General features: G+C 41.8%; 1 protein-coding gene across 4 annotated transcripts in view; it reads right to left on the reverse strand.

The window, feature by feature from the left end:
• PHYHIPL (phytanoyl-CoA 2-hydroxylase interacting protein like) overlaps positions 1-15018 on the reverse strand; it is a 128726-nt gene that overhangs the window by 43554 nt on the left and 70154 nt on the right. Inside the window, exon 1 of one of the 4 annotated variants that reach the window (XM_069019109.1) lies at positions 12450-12615. The exons of the other annotated variants lie outside the window; for them this stretch is intronic. Coding sequence (XP_068875210.1) covers positions 12450-12600 — 151 coding nt within the window. The 5' untranslated portion in view covers positions 12601-12615. Of the gene's footprint in view, positions 1-12449; positions 12616-15018 lie in introns of those variants that run through there. 4 annotated transcript variants of the gene reach the window in all.

Here is a 15018-nt window from a genome sequence, read left to right on the forward strand (position 1 = left end):
CAGTAAAGTTTTCCAATACTAGATTGAGCACAGCAACAGAAGTAAGGGTGTGAGGTGGAGCTATCCAGTTTTGTACTTTAAATGCCAATCTAGATTAGCCCTACTATTTTGTAGCAATACTTTTTGCACTGTTTTGTGCCCTACTATTTAGGACAATAGCTACACTACTACAATTTAATTCCTTGCATTTTTAGAACAGTCATTACATTTTTAAACTTATTTTAATGCCGTAGCTCCATCAAATTAATTTAGAGGTTGTACCAGCTTAATTATGCACACTCCTACAGTGATATAGCTACAGTTCATAAAAACTAAGGACAACTTTCCCCCTTAATTTCTGTGTACCACCAAACTGCTCCTGCCAGGAGTGAATTAGACCTGGTATTAAGGCAGTACTGTATGTGTTTTTGGAGTAGAGCCAAATGTTCATGTATATTAAAACCTCTAGAAATGTATCGCTGCATATGTGTTTGCATTCATAAAATTTATCAAGCAAAGCTATTCAGAAAAGGAGGATATGAAACAGAGTCAGCCTAAGGAGAGATTGACAACAGAAATATTTTATCACTGACCAAGGACTATCCTCATTTGTCTAATAGTGCAATAGAAATGAGTGCCAAATCCTCCATTCTCTGCAGTTTGACACCTGAGCAAAAATGCTCCATTACCACCTTTAACATTCTTTCTTGAAGTTGAATAATGTCTCACAATAAACTAGGTGAAACAAATGAGGTATAAATCAAGCTAAGTTCAAGGGTTAATGAGATTAGCAGCTATCAGATCCATAGGCTATCTATAGACTGACCACTAAGTCTTATGCCCTCAGGAGTTAATTACACAACTATCATAAGACCGAAAATGCACATGACTGGCCTCTACCTGAATTACAAACAAACCTTCCCACTCCCAGCACAGGAGCAGTGATGTCCAACAAAAATGTGACAGCAAATAATTCAGAGACAAAACACAGAAAAGTACTCCAGAATGTCTTCAGGGTTTCCTCCCATGCTTAGGAGGCATGAGAGATGCTCGGTGACAAATAAGACAAAAACTGAGAAGCCCAGCTGTCAAAGCAGAGGTTGGTCCCCTCACTCCTCTAACCAGGGAGTTCAAAACTGCTGTTATAATTAACACTTGTAGAAAATGATTTAAAAATATGCAGTGATCATGATGGCTCAGGTGGGGAGACCCAAGCTCTCTGGGTCTTGGTTCTGTTTTAGTGCAGTGCTTCTGCAGCTGAAGCTGTGCCACGCAGCCCTTTTGGGAACAGTTGCTGTCAGCGAGCATTATGAACTCGCAGTCAGTCTGGACAAAGATGCTCATTTCCAAAGTGTGGCTGTTTGGCTGCAGAAGGCAAATGCCTGGAGCTAACAGGAATGTCAGTAAAGAAATAGGAGCGTGCAGTGGGGTTAGACAGTCACTTTGGGGGTTTGAGCTCTCATGCATGACAGCACTATCTAAATGGAAATAGTATGCAAACTATGAATTCACCCTGGAGTAAAACCTCCTTCCTGTATCTTGCTGGCAAAAACACTTTAACAAATACATTCGCACTGAAATGGATCATGCAACCAGCTTTGGAGAGAACATGTAGTCTTATCCCTATTTTCTCTTTTTGGATTTCTCCACCCTCTTGAGGGATGGTGGTCTGAACTCCTTATACTGTCAAACTCCCACTGACCTCAACAGAAAAGAGCTCATCTCAAAACACAGCTGAGCAGAGCAGCCAGCTGCCTTTGCTTGAGCCAGCTGTTCCCAAACCGAGGTTGCAATCCCACATGCAGCTGCAAGGCAGGCAATGAGAGCAGGGTCAGTTCTTCAGCCTATTATGTGGTGCTTCCACAGACTGTGGGAGCAAAAGCTTTGCTACAACACTGATCATGGGTATCTTCTTTCACTGCTTTAAAGTTGTTTTCCCCTCTTCCTGCCCCTCAACTAGTGATGGAGTCTTATTACTGCTTGATCCAGCTGAACCCTAAGGCAAAGTTTTCAGCGCTGGGCACACTCCTGCAGAGAGAGTTTTGTATGAATTATAAAGTCAGGGCATTCAAATACTACATCAATTCACTTCCCACAGGCTGTCTTCATGAATGCTTATTCATCTTGAAATGATGGTACTCTAAGAAGTCACTTAAGCTCTTAAGCTTTCGTGATCTCTTGTCACAACTTCAAGAACAACCAAAAGGAAGAACGCTTGGAAAGACATAAAAACAAAACCCATAGTCAGAAAAATTTCTGTTGCTGCAACTGCTGCTATAAAGAGATCAGCCCCTGCACAGATGCAGCATAACAGTAAGTTCTGCTGTATAGATCATAACAAACTTCAATTCAGTCATTTCTGCCACCAAAAGATTATTGCTGTGGTATCCTCCTTGTTTAGGGACATAGGCAAACATAAAAGCCCCTCTGCACACACCCTTCTGGAGACTGCAAAGGAGAAGCAAAGAGATGTTCCCCACACTTCCATTGGGGGAGGGCTGCTGGCTATTTCTGACAATCAAATTCTTATTCTGGCAGAGACAGCTTAAAAATTATTTTTTGTTGTCATTACATGTAGCAGTATTGGTAACCTCTACAAAGCACTCTTGTGTTTCAAACATAACGTTACCACACAAACATGGGCTGTGCAGTTCCAGAAAGGCTAAGCAACACATTTCTTACTGCCTTAAATCATGTCTTCCAGGCCTTCTGGAGATCAGAGGGGCTGGCACAGGGGAGCAACTAAGTGCAAGTCACTTGTAATGTTCTACCTGCTAACTAACGAGCAGACAAGCCCTGGCAGGCTGGCTGGAGCTGTGGGCACACAGCACTTGCTATAGCTCATTTCAGAAGGGTAGCACTGCTTTCCTCTCTCTCATGCTCTCTGCCACACGCCAGCAAGCAAACAGGAGCATGGGAGCAGCTGACCACTTCTGATGCCAAGGACTGTGTGCACGCACTGTAACAGCCTGTGCTCGCCAGCACTTCTCAAAGGAAATGAGAAGGCAGTGTTCCTCTCAAGCCTTGGGTAAGGGCAGGGAAGGGAGAGGGAAGGAACTCCCCCCCCGTCCTCTTTATCCTGTCGTGGGAGCTAAGCAGAGGAAGCCAGATTTAGGAAAGTGTGTGAATGTGAGACCATGGCAGGTTGTCCCCTTCCACACAACACAGCAATTGAGGGAGTGCTGTCAGGGCCACGGCACCAGCTCTCCATGCAGAGTTCACATAGTCTGGGAAAGTGGGCAAGGTGAAAGCACAGGAACCCCTCTGCATCCTGATGCTGTTCCTTCCCTTCCTTGGGCACAGCACAGTGCCTGGGACAGACAAAGAAGCAAACACAGGGCAGAGGTGCTCTCACAGAATCACAGAAACTGCTGAGCTGGAAGGGAGCCACAAGGATCACTGAGTCCAACTCCTGGCTCTGCACAGGACTGTTCCCACTTTTAAAACCACTTTGCCCTTTTCTTCCCCAAAGTGCTTCCTCCTACTCACTGTCTTTGCTTACCAGAGGTTCTTGGGGAAAAGAAAAAAAAAGGAAAAGACACAATGGGCAAATAAAACTTGCCATTTCCAGAGATCAGCCAGGACATGGTAGGGATCCTCCTCTCCTATCCCCAGTCAGGGACATATAGAGAAACTATAACTCTGAAGAGTCAGGAGACATCTTCTTGCCATGTACAGTCCGACTGAGTGTCCCCTCCCCACGCTGCCATAGCACTGGGTCTGCAGGATCACTGAACAGCAAGAGGCTGGTGGAGAGAATGGACTCCACACATTTCCATTGTTCAGAGGCAGTTTATCAATTGTTTGAGGACCTGTCCAGGTCAAGTTTGGTTCTATTTTCAGAGCTGCATAATGACTGTTGATGACATCTGCCCATGACTAGCAGCACACATTGATGAGTACTGTAAATGACCAGTTTCCAAATGTATAGCCACGTGTCTCCTTTCTGCTCCAGGCAGCTGATAAAGATCCACTGGTGGTAGCTGCTGTCTAATACGGTAAATGATTTTGGAGATTACAGTCTTCCCTTGTGTAATCTTCTTACGTAAGGACTGAGAAAGAAAACATGTGATGTGCAGAATTTGAGCATCAAAACAGCAGTGGATCTGGAGCTCAACATTTTGAAAATCTTTTCTTACTATTCCAAGCTAATAAAAAGTCAACAGAAATAAAATTCACCCTCTTATATATACAAAAAATTTAAACAAGAGCTGCATCTCACCATAGAATCTTGTGTGATAATCCACTACGTGGTATTTAGCTAATCAGATGTTCAGTGAATAATATGGGAGGTAACTAAGCAAGTCAATTTTAATTCTAAGTAAAAACTAAACAAAACTGAACAAAAAGCTTCAAAAACTGGAGCTTAGAGATTGCAAATGGGTTGTTCCTACGGTAGGTTTATGTTGGAGAAAAACATGTTGTTCTTCCTAACCAGCTACCTCATGGTGACACGCACGTTTTGAGACTTTTTGCATGCTGATTTATGATTTTGAGCCATGCTATTCCATTTGGTCTCCTCATGTGCTGTGTCAGAAGCTCCTGCTGTGTGTTGCTTGTAGCTCCTTTTGCTCATTCCTCATAACTTATGCTTGTAGTAAAGACAGAGGGACTGACTTAAAATGTTTAAAATCTTAAAGGCAGAGAGTGAAGAATGTAAAAAAGAAAACGAGATAAAGAGAATGGAAAAAAAGTAAAAGTAGCAGAATGAGTGGAAAATGCTGAGAGGCTCTTTTGTCCTGTTCATTCCTATCGATTACTGTCTGCTCTGTTCCTTTCTTTATCTTTCTTTGCTGTATCATGTGTCATACTGCAAGCTTTGAGAACACTGTGCTCAGATACAATGGCAAAGAGCCAACACATGCAAGACCTGAAAATACCAAAGAGATGAACAATGCTCACGGGTGGAGGCTGTTTGCAGTAATGTGAGAAATTTAATGCCTGGAGAAAAAAGGTCAAGATCAAGAGAGGGTCTGTCCTGTCTTTACTTCTGAGCATGAGGTATAGAGGGCTCACAGATTTACAGAACTCTGTAAGGGATGGAAGTTTTTCATTGCTTTTAGATGAGAGTTGTACCACTTCTTAAAAGAGCTGAGAAAATATTGGAAAAAAACTCTCCACCAGCATTTGCTCAAACTTTTTAATAAACTCAGTCTAGCTGTTTGTCCTTCATATATGTTCTAATGAAAAAATGTGCTGGTGATGAGACTCACAGGCACTGCAATCATTATGCAGATTATTCAGTGAAGGATTTGGAATAATGCATTGGTAAAGACTGGATTCCTAAAAGACAGAGGCAACTAATGAAATTTCACCTCTGCCCTGTTGATGCACTAGTTATAAATGAAAGGCCTTATCCAGAGGAGTTTTTTTTCTATTCTAAAAGCTGTAATTCTGAAATTATTTAATATTAAAATGTTTTTTCCTGCTGGACCTGATCAGCCTCTCAAATGGAAAACACAGCCTAAACATGCATATTTTATCAAAAACTTGTCTCTTTTTTTTGCTGTTTGCATTTTTTTCCTTAAAATGCAAAATCTTGCTTGATGTACATTTCCTTGGCAGTAAGATCAAGACTGAACTCAAGGAAAAACTTGTTAAAGCTCCTAACATTGGCTTTACAACGAAAAAACACAGACATAAATCCAAACACCATAGATGCAGCCATCTTATGCCCTTGCAGAATGGCTGTGGTAGAGACAATGTCCAAAGAGAGAGAGTAAGGAGGAAAAAAACCCCAGACTAGGGGAAGAGCTATTGCATGTTCTTGTTTCATGGTGGAAACCCAGTAATGGCACATTGATAATCTCTAGATCCAGTCATTGAGAAAATGAGAGTTTCCTGTGTTTATTACCAAATGAGTAAATGAGAGCAGCCCTGTGACCACGAGCCCCACTGAGCTGTGTCCCTCTTGCTCCGTGCTGCTCACACCAGGGCTGCAAGTCTGCTTTGCTATGCTGTGCCCACCAAGTGAATCTGTTCCTGTCTCTCACAGGTGCTACATTGGCATCCAAGTTCATCATTCTTTAGATAGACTCCTCAAGATAGCTCTGGAAAGCTTGTAACTCACCGTGTTACATACTCGACTGGAATTTCTAAAAGTGTTCTTTGTGAGGCAGAAAATGACAGCAAAAACAAAACTAAAGCCAAAACCAAACCAACCAAAAACCCCAATCTTTTTAAACGATTTTGCTCTCATCACACAGAAACACAGACCCAGGGGAGTTTCAAGAAGCTAGCTTTTTGCTCAAATCTATCTTTTCTGTTAAAAATTTTCGTAAGGTACTTCCAGCGCTCCTCCTCCTTCCACTTGCTGTGTTGTTTTCAGTCCTAAGCAGTAAGTTGGCTGTCTGGCTCTCTTCATTCACTGTGACATTAGGTACTTAAGCCTAAGGCGCCAGCGTCTCTCAAAAGGTTGCACAGGGTGGCAACGCTTTGATTCGGAAGACAAAATGCATCCAGGCACACAACTCTGAGTTTCACTACTTTCTTGACCTGTGCTGACAATCTACCCTCTTTTTTTTTCCACTCCTAGGAGGAAGACGTTCAGTCATCCAAATATTTCTTTTGGACACAAATACAGCTTAGTTGCAAAAGCCACTGAATGTATATGAACAGCAGACCTTATTTATAACTGCTGTGTTCTGTGTGTGATAGATTGCCTCCAGGAGGGCTCCTCAGATGGAGCTGAGCTGTTTGTGTTGGAGGCAGTGGCTGCACACCAGTGTCACTTGGTGGTCATGAGATAGCTGAGCTTTCTTAGTGCTCCTAGGTACATGCCCCAGTATACACTGTTATTTTAAAAGTCACTAATACTGCTTACTAGAATTCAGAAGGAAAATTTTTTTCTTCTTCAAACTTCTACAAAGTTTTTGCTTTTCCTTCTGCACTGAAGTAAGTCATAGTTCTCCTCCTCTCAACCCTCTTTTGCCAAGTTGCCTTTTTAATTCACTCCCCTAATAACATAGCATACACAATATATTGCTGCTTATTTATAAAAAAATCTAAACATTTTCCAAGTAATAGAGGGTAAGGAAAACTGGAAGAATAAAATCTCTTATGAAGTCACCTAAGACAGAGATTATGTTCTTTCTTCCCAGAATGAGAGCACAAAAGAAGTTCACTCACTCCAACACAGGAGATGAAACAGAGATTCAGCTCAAATACACTCAGTGGATAAGCAAAGAAGGATTGTCACAGGAAAACATCCTAAAAATAGATCTGGAGTTTGATGGCACTGTATTTCAACAGTATAATAATAACAACAATAATAATAATAATAACAACACCACCTTTATACCTGTTATGACACTATCTCAAGTAATTTAAAAATAATATGCCCTGAAATGATAAACAAATAATTTGGCAATGATCTGGAGGAACACTTTTAGTGCAGCAAGCCCAGAATAAATTCAAGGAATGAAGTTATGAGAGAGTCAGAGCAGCAGAAGCCCTTCTGCTTTAAGAGATGTACATGTTGCTATCTATTTCTAGACATGGCTTCTAAGCTATCAAATATGTCCCTAAAATAACATTCCACCAAAACACAGATTAGGTCAGAAGGGAATGTTGGCAAACACCATCACAACACAGAGATCCTCCACGGCTCCACTTAAGAGTAAATAGTTCCACGCAGCCATGAGTACCCAACGAGAACTGCTGAAAGGATAAATTGTAGCCTACTCAGGTTTCATCTCTCCTGTAAATGTCCTACTGAGAGCAATAAAATATTGGATAACAGTGGATTACAAACATCAGCAGTTCTGAAATCATTCAAAGAGTGACACTCCAGAAGAACTCTTCTTGACTCTATACCCAAACTCCAGACAAGAGTGGTACTGTGACATTTTGGAAAGATGTTGGTACATGATTTAGATATATTTTTGTATTCTGTGTTTCTATTTCAAAATATTGGAAAGGATGTACATAAAAAGCTGAAGTTTTTTCCCTCACATTTCAACGATTAGTAAACCACAGTATGATCTCTACGTGCTTCCTGTTCATCACAAGTCTACAGAACATAAAATCCCTTAGGAACAGAGAAAAATTATTATGCAATCACAGAAATAGTATGCACCAAATTAGGTTGATTTATTTGCTTTTTCAATGTGAGAAGTATAACTCTCTTAGAAAATTGTGTCAACATCCTTAGAAGTAAAAATTTAAGTCTTGAATATACCCCTGCAGCATTTTGGAGGCGAGCAGGCAGAGACTATCTTAGATCTGAAATAAATACTTCTGAGGATGAAAACTTATCAGAAATGATCACCCCTTCCAGTTCTATGCACTTGGGAGGGGAATGCAGCTCCCATGCTTTGACTTGTTGGTGAACAGACCCTCATGGGCTGGAGCAGCACAGCCTGTGAACAGAAGGGCAAACCCCCTGTGCACAGTTTAGGTACGAATGCTGATTATGGAAGGCACCTTATCTTGTTGCAGAGAAGCACCATGCCTTGAGGAGCCTTCTGTAGCTGTGTGTCTCCATAGCGACCTAAGCAATGTGCCCTCCAGCAGCCACTGCAGTAACCCCCCTTGGGCGGGATGGGATGTGTGACCTGAGCAGCTGCAGGGAGACCTGCCCCACTGCAGCTAAAAGAATAGTTGTCTGCTGTGTGTTCTGTGTATGAGTGCTCATTTTAATTAAGGTTTAATCTCCTCAATCTCTACACGAATCCTTGGTTCCCTATAATAATATTCCCACAGAGGACTCCAGGGTACTTTTTGGCATCGAACAAGTCTTAACTGATGGGTTTGTTCTGGTTTTACAGACTCCTGTGTATCCATCTTTTTTTATTTTCTGAGAAATATGTCAGGCAGAAAAAAATATCACTGTTTGAGCATTAATTGGATGATAATGGCAATTTATGGATTTGAGGAGGAGAAAAGGTGCCACTAGAGTGTGTAAAGTGGGCAGCTGGCACAGTAGCTTCTGCCAACGTTTGTGTCAGCGTGGGAGTACAGCAATATGGTAGCTGTTAACGTTGCACTCAATAAATATCTCATCATATGTGAAGATGTGACTAGCCTTTTAGAGGAAGAAGCTGAGTATTCTCTGCATCTGTGGCAGGATTTTAAGTGTAATCCCAACAAATCTCAGCAGGCCTTCATGTGTGCTTAAATACTGTACATAAAATTGCTTTCTTGAAATCTAGTGTATAGGGAAGCAGTGACATAATAATGAAATAATTCACACATTGAATTATCCAGAGAAAAACAGTGTAATGCTCAACATGGCACTTTTTCTCAGCTGATTCAAGCCTTAAGGAAAAACACACAGGCCTGCTGTTGTCCAGTGCATGTGGCAGTTTTTCTTACTATGTGACTTGGATTCTGTGTTATATATTTGTGCATCCACAAAAGCATTTAATTATTTCCAACTTTTTTTGTTGCTGTTAGAAATAGGAAGGGCATTAAAATTATTGTTTTAGGACTGAGGAAATAATTTCTGTTACACACGAACTTTTAACTATTGGAGTTAAACAGCAAAATAATGATATTGCAGATAAAAATAGCACTAGACATTTTTGGGGTATTTTTCTACAGCTATTTCTTGCCATGAGGTTTCCTCCTGTGGATTTCCTACAGTCCTTACACAAGGATTCACTACATTCTTTTATAGGGAAAAAATCTGGTGTTAGGGTTCTGTCTTCTACTCACGTTCTCTTTACATTTTGCCATGACAATTCTCTCTGCCCTGCCATCTCCCTGCCTCCATCCACCACTGCTAGTCTTCTGAGTGTCATCCCTACACAACTACTAATTCTGAACAAATCCCACAGCCCCATTCCCTTAGAAGGAAGTTCTCTATAATAAAAATTTATCATAGCATCAACAACTGAAACATCATCATTCTGAAGAGTCAAACCTACTGAGATTTTCAAGAATTTTTGTCTGTGAAGCCTCAAAAAGCTTGATTTATAGATGCAAGTAAAACAAACAGAACTGAAGCAAACTCAAAATATACACTGCATAACAAAACATCCAACCAAATCACTTGTAAAACCAACTGGCTACACGGATAAAGAAAATTTTCCATTCGGTGTTAATGGTGCCTATTCACTCTCCAGCCAGCCTCCAAAATGAGGATTCTGCCCACAGAACATCACCCATGCATTTATTTTTGCATTCACATAAGCATAGACTGTCTTTTATCAAAGGATTTGGGAATGTAAGGTGGTGTATGAAAAAAGACAGTGCTTTTTCAAACTAAAATGACAAATGCCTTACTAAAGTGCTTTGGTTACTATGATGGACAAAAATGTTCATGTATGCATAGAAAATTAAGTTTTATAGTTTCACATGCAAATATAAGAAGGGACATTTACACTTTCTTACTGAAAAGTTAATGACTTTCACATTTCCTAATAAAACACTTTCAACAAGCCTCATTAATGCAGATGTTTACATTCACAGTTATTGGCATAAGCACACAAAAAGGGAAGATACTTTCTCCACCCTACCTCTTAAGCCTAAAAGCTTGACATTTATAGCTGTAGAGAAATACCAAATAGCAACACTGCCTCACAGCCAAATCCCAAGCATAAAATGGCACCTTCTGAATGAAAATGAAGATCCTGGCATGCTGCTCTGTAAAGTGAGACATTAGCTAGCTGATTTTAGCAGCAGGTGGCCAAGAAAGACTAAGGCAGAGGTGGGTATAATCTTTTCCTGCCAGCATGGGGTCAGCCCATCACAGAGGAGTGAAGAGCTCATGAGGATGGGCCAGCCTCAGGAAGAACAGAGGAGTGGGGAACCCGAGCACCCTGCAAAGTCACCACTTCTCTTCCAGTTGAACAGCAAGGCTGTACTGTGCTGCTCCCTCATTTGTATTTACCAAAGAGGTCAAAGAGCAGCCTCATGCTGCCATCTCCAGACTGGCACGACAGCAGAGAATTTGAGGGGTGAATCTTCTACTTGCTGTCTCCCATGGTGTTCCCAGTGCCCCAAGCACACGGGAGAGCAGGAATCTGTGCACTCTCACACTGCTCAGAGGCGGCTGAGATCCAGCCCCTTGTCTGCTGCTTCCAGCTCGGGTTGCTCTGCTCGAGCAGATCCTACCTGGTGAGTTAGGCCCGGCTCGTAGCCAGTCCATGGGTGGACATCTGTCCTGTGGACGCTGGTGTGGGGTTTGTGTGTTTGATAATGACAGCATGAGGCTGAAGCCACGGCTGTGGTGGCCGGCTGTCCTCAGCCTGCCTTCCAAACCCCAAACAAGTCTTGGGAGAAATATCAGTGAGGAAATACTGTGTAACTGCATTTTGCATAGAGAGTACTCTGCCATGACGTAGAGTCTGTTGTTTTGGTAAAGTTTTCTTAATCAAGCAGTAAATAATGTTGTATCAAAATAAAGACAGCTGCAACTTATTACCCTACATAAAAAACTTTCCAATAAGAATTAAAATGAAAAAAAAAAATCCGTAAATCTAAGGATGCTGACCTGTGTGAGATTCATGAAAACGGAAGGTTATATTTACAAAATTTATAAAGCCAAGTACTATTCACTTTTTGTTTTATAGTGAACCACCACTCTGGTGGGGTTTAAAATCTTAAGGGTACTTGAAGCAAAACCACTTCAGCTGCAGAGTAAAAGCACCTATTTCTTAAAACAGGTGCCAAAATAAATAGTCTGACATCCCACCCAGTAGAATAGAGCATTTTGCACATATATAAATAAATAAAACTCCACTCAGAAAACAAGCAACAAATAAATAAATAAACTTTCATCCTTGAGCATCTGTGATCCAAAGGTATTCAAGTCCAAGAAAACAAAGCATATTTGAGCTTTGTCAAATACTCCCACTAAAGAGCAGGTCTAACCATCCCTTCAGAAGAGAGCACCATCTCTTACATCTTATTTCCAAATCGCTTACATTTACTCCCCTCCTCCAAAAATAAATTTTGAAAAGCATTCATTTCATGGAAATGGCCATATTCTTTTGAACAGATGGGAAACCCAATGAACTGGGACACAGTGAATCCCTTATTTGCTGATTTCAAGAAGGGAAACTCCTGGTTTTGAAAATTCAGTTTGAGAGTTTTCTGATTTCATGGCTTAGGAGAAGATCAGCAATGCAGAAAAATACAATTGTATGTTGATAAATTCTGGAGACATGTGGGAACCAGACAAAAAAATGCAAGCAAAGTACAAATTTGAAGTAAAATGCATGTTGCATTTTTCCTCTTAACGTGGGTATTCCCACTCAACTCCCTCAGTCATTGCATACTCAGGATTGCATCAAGCCATTTATTGTTCAGTAAATTCTCCTTTTGCTACCTGTAGTATCACCACTCGCTACTTTCCGCATATCGGAGCATCCCATTGAATCCCATTTTCCCTTCAGGCAGTGGGTCAGGTTCTTCCAAGCCCCTCCACCCTAGGTTCTCTGCTCTCTTTAGCCCCTTCCTCTCTTAGTTGCTTAGTTCCCTCTCCTCCCTCTTTCCAGTCTCCCTCTGCCCCAGGAGTGCTGTACCTCGTGCACAGAGTGGCCGTCTGGTATCCTGGCTTGGGCGCTGCCTTTGCTCACGCTGGAGATGGCAACTTCTCCGTGGGCCCTTCCCGTCACTGAGGGCTCTGCACTGCCCTGCTGGTGCTCCTCCCCCAGCTCCTGCCAGTCCCCTCATTCGGACACAGAGAAGAGAGGTTTTGTTGAAAGTTGTGTTGGGGCCTCATGAGGGAATGGTCCTGCCCACTCTGGCCACTTGCCAGACTCCAAAGACACCTGAAGTGAGGGGTCAGTAGGGATCCTGGGATATTACTATTCCCGTCCCAAAGTCAGATGGGCATGAGCTTTGAGTTCTGAAGGCACTGTGTCTACCAAAATCCCTTTGCAGCCAGTGCTCTTGGTAACCTCCCAGTACCAGAACTGGGGAGGGTGAGCAGGGGAGAGGAGGAGGTGGCTGCACAGCCAGGCTTCCCCTGCTGCCACTGTCATCGCATTTGCATTGCAGGGAGATGATCTGGCTGTCTTTGTGTGGCCCTTTGGCAGGAGCCCAGCAGCATTTCTGTGCCACTGCTCACATTGTACTGCAGGAGTATAAACACAGGCTTGTCCACAGCGCTCTTAACAGCTCTGGAGGAAATCCATGATTGCCCAGGGTCAAATAGGCCAGAGAAGCTGGGTTTTCTGTATACCAGCTACTGTCCCTATCCTAATATCCTGTCTCTTGTAGGAATGTGGAAATTCACTGGTATCAGAGAAATAGGGCAAGGTAATATGATGTGACTGTGATAAATATTCTCATTCAGAGCTTGATGCTACAAAATTGTCTTTAATGCTCCACTGTTCCCAAAGACTCAGGCTGGACAGTGTTTAACATTTATCAAGACCATGCCAAAGCACCACAGAGATAAATAAATGAGGCAGAAAATATATAATGTTTGAGAAGAAAAAAAGAGAGTTGCTAGTGTGAGGAGAAAAATTATTTTGAAGCTAGAAAATACCATCTCAACTAATCCTTTCCCTACACTATAAATATTTAAAAGCATAAACAATGTTATCAATACTCTACTCCTTCCTGTCCAATTTCACTTTGACAGGGAGAATAATCCTGGAAAACACGAAAACAAGAACTTTCATCTACTTAGAAGTCTTAGTACCCTACTGGCTGGGCACTACATAGGAGCTCCTGGACCATTATGCTGCCTTTGCACGGATTTGCGTGACTGCACAAATTTCCAGGCCTGAGAACACAAGAAATAGATCAGAAAAAAATCACCAAGGTTGGTCCTCTCCAAGCTTTGAGATCTCTAGACTGGAAAAAATTCCTCTGTGCTTCCTGAACTTATTGCATGAACTTGAATCCCTCTGGCCTTCCTTGCTGAGCTTTCTGCCTCCTACAGCCCTAACAAAGGCACAGGTCCAGTACCATAAACATGGGATGTCCACCTCCCCCTGGGCCCCGCCATGTTCAGACCAGGAGCTCATGTTGCTCCTGCAGTGAACTCGGGGGAAATTCCAGCAGCTTTAACAGAAGCTGGTGTGTGTCCTACAGCCCCAGATGCTGTGGGTTTCTTTTCAGTTTCTCTGTTATCACTTAGGCAGAGCTGCTTTGCCCACAAGGAAAGCCCTTCCCTGCCTGTAGCATGCGGTACCCAGGAAAGTGTAGGTGGCAAGCAGGGCCTCCATGTGCTCCCCTCTGCTGGTCCCACAGTGGAGCAGGCACAGGGGCGAGGCACACACAGTAACACGCTCTCAGCTACTGCTTTACTTGCCTGAATCACAACATGGCATTTCATGAATAACCCCTTTTCCACAAAGACAAAAGCAGGATTTTGCTGCCGACGTCCCTAATGCTGCAGTGACCAGCTGATTAAACCCTTTGGAAATGCATGCAAATTATCTTTATTGCACTGACTTCAATGAAACTAGACAAACTTATACCCACTAAGAAATTAATCCTTATGTATTACTGCAATAGTGTACTACTGGACAAAGAAATATGTATGAATATGAAAGAAAAAGAGTCTTTCTCTCTCCTAGAAACTGCTACCCCATCAGATTTCCACAGGACTATAAAAGTCTACAGGCTACAGACTTCATTCTCTCTACCTTTCACCTGAAATTGATATTGTTTTAAACAAATGCAATCTTCATAATTTTATCCTATCCCAATTCAGTTACTATTTCCTGCTCTGCATTTAATTTTTAATAAGAAATTAAATATGTACCCTGATCAAAAAATCAATTTCCTTTTGAATTACCCAAATGTTAAAACTGCATTTCTGTGGCAAAGAGATGGCGCTCTGCTGAACAGAGCCATCTACAGAAATCTTTTTGATAATGGTGTCCTTCTTTCAAATCCAAACATTTCCTTGATGTAGAATACAAATTGAGCTCTAGTGTATAAGTCAGCTAGGATTTCAAAGTTGGCCTTTATACTTTGCCATTAATTAATTCCGTCCAAGAAATTCAAACAAAGATACAAACAAAAAAGTTCTCTAAATACATTACATAAGGCATTCAGAATATTCTAATTCATTCCCCTCCAGGAACACAGCAGAGTCAAAGAATAGTGTACACAGCATGTTTTGACTGTATA

This window comes from Aphelocoma coerulescens, chromosome 6 (genome assembly GCF_041296385.1).
Source record: "Aphelocoma coerulescens isolate FSJ_1873_10779 chromosome 6, UR_Acoe_1.0, whole genome shotgun sequence".
NCBI classification, from domain to species: domain Eukaryota; kingdom Metazoa; phylum Chordata; class Aves; order Passeriformes; family Corvidae; genus Aphelocoma; species Aphelocoma coerulescens.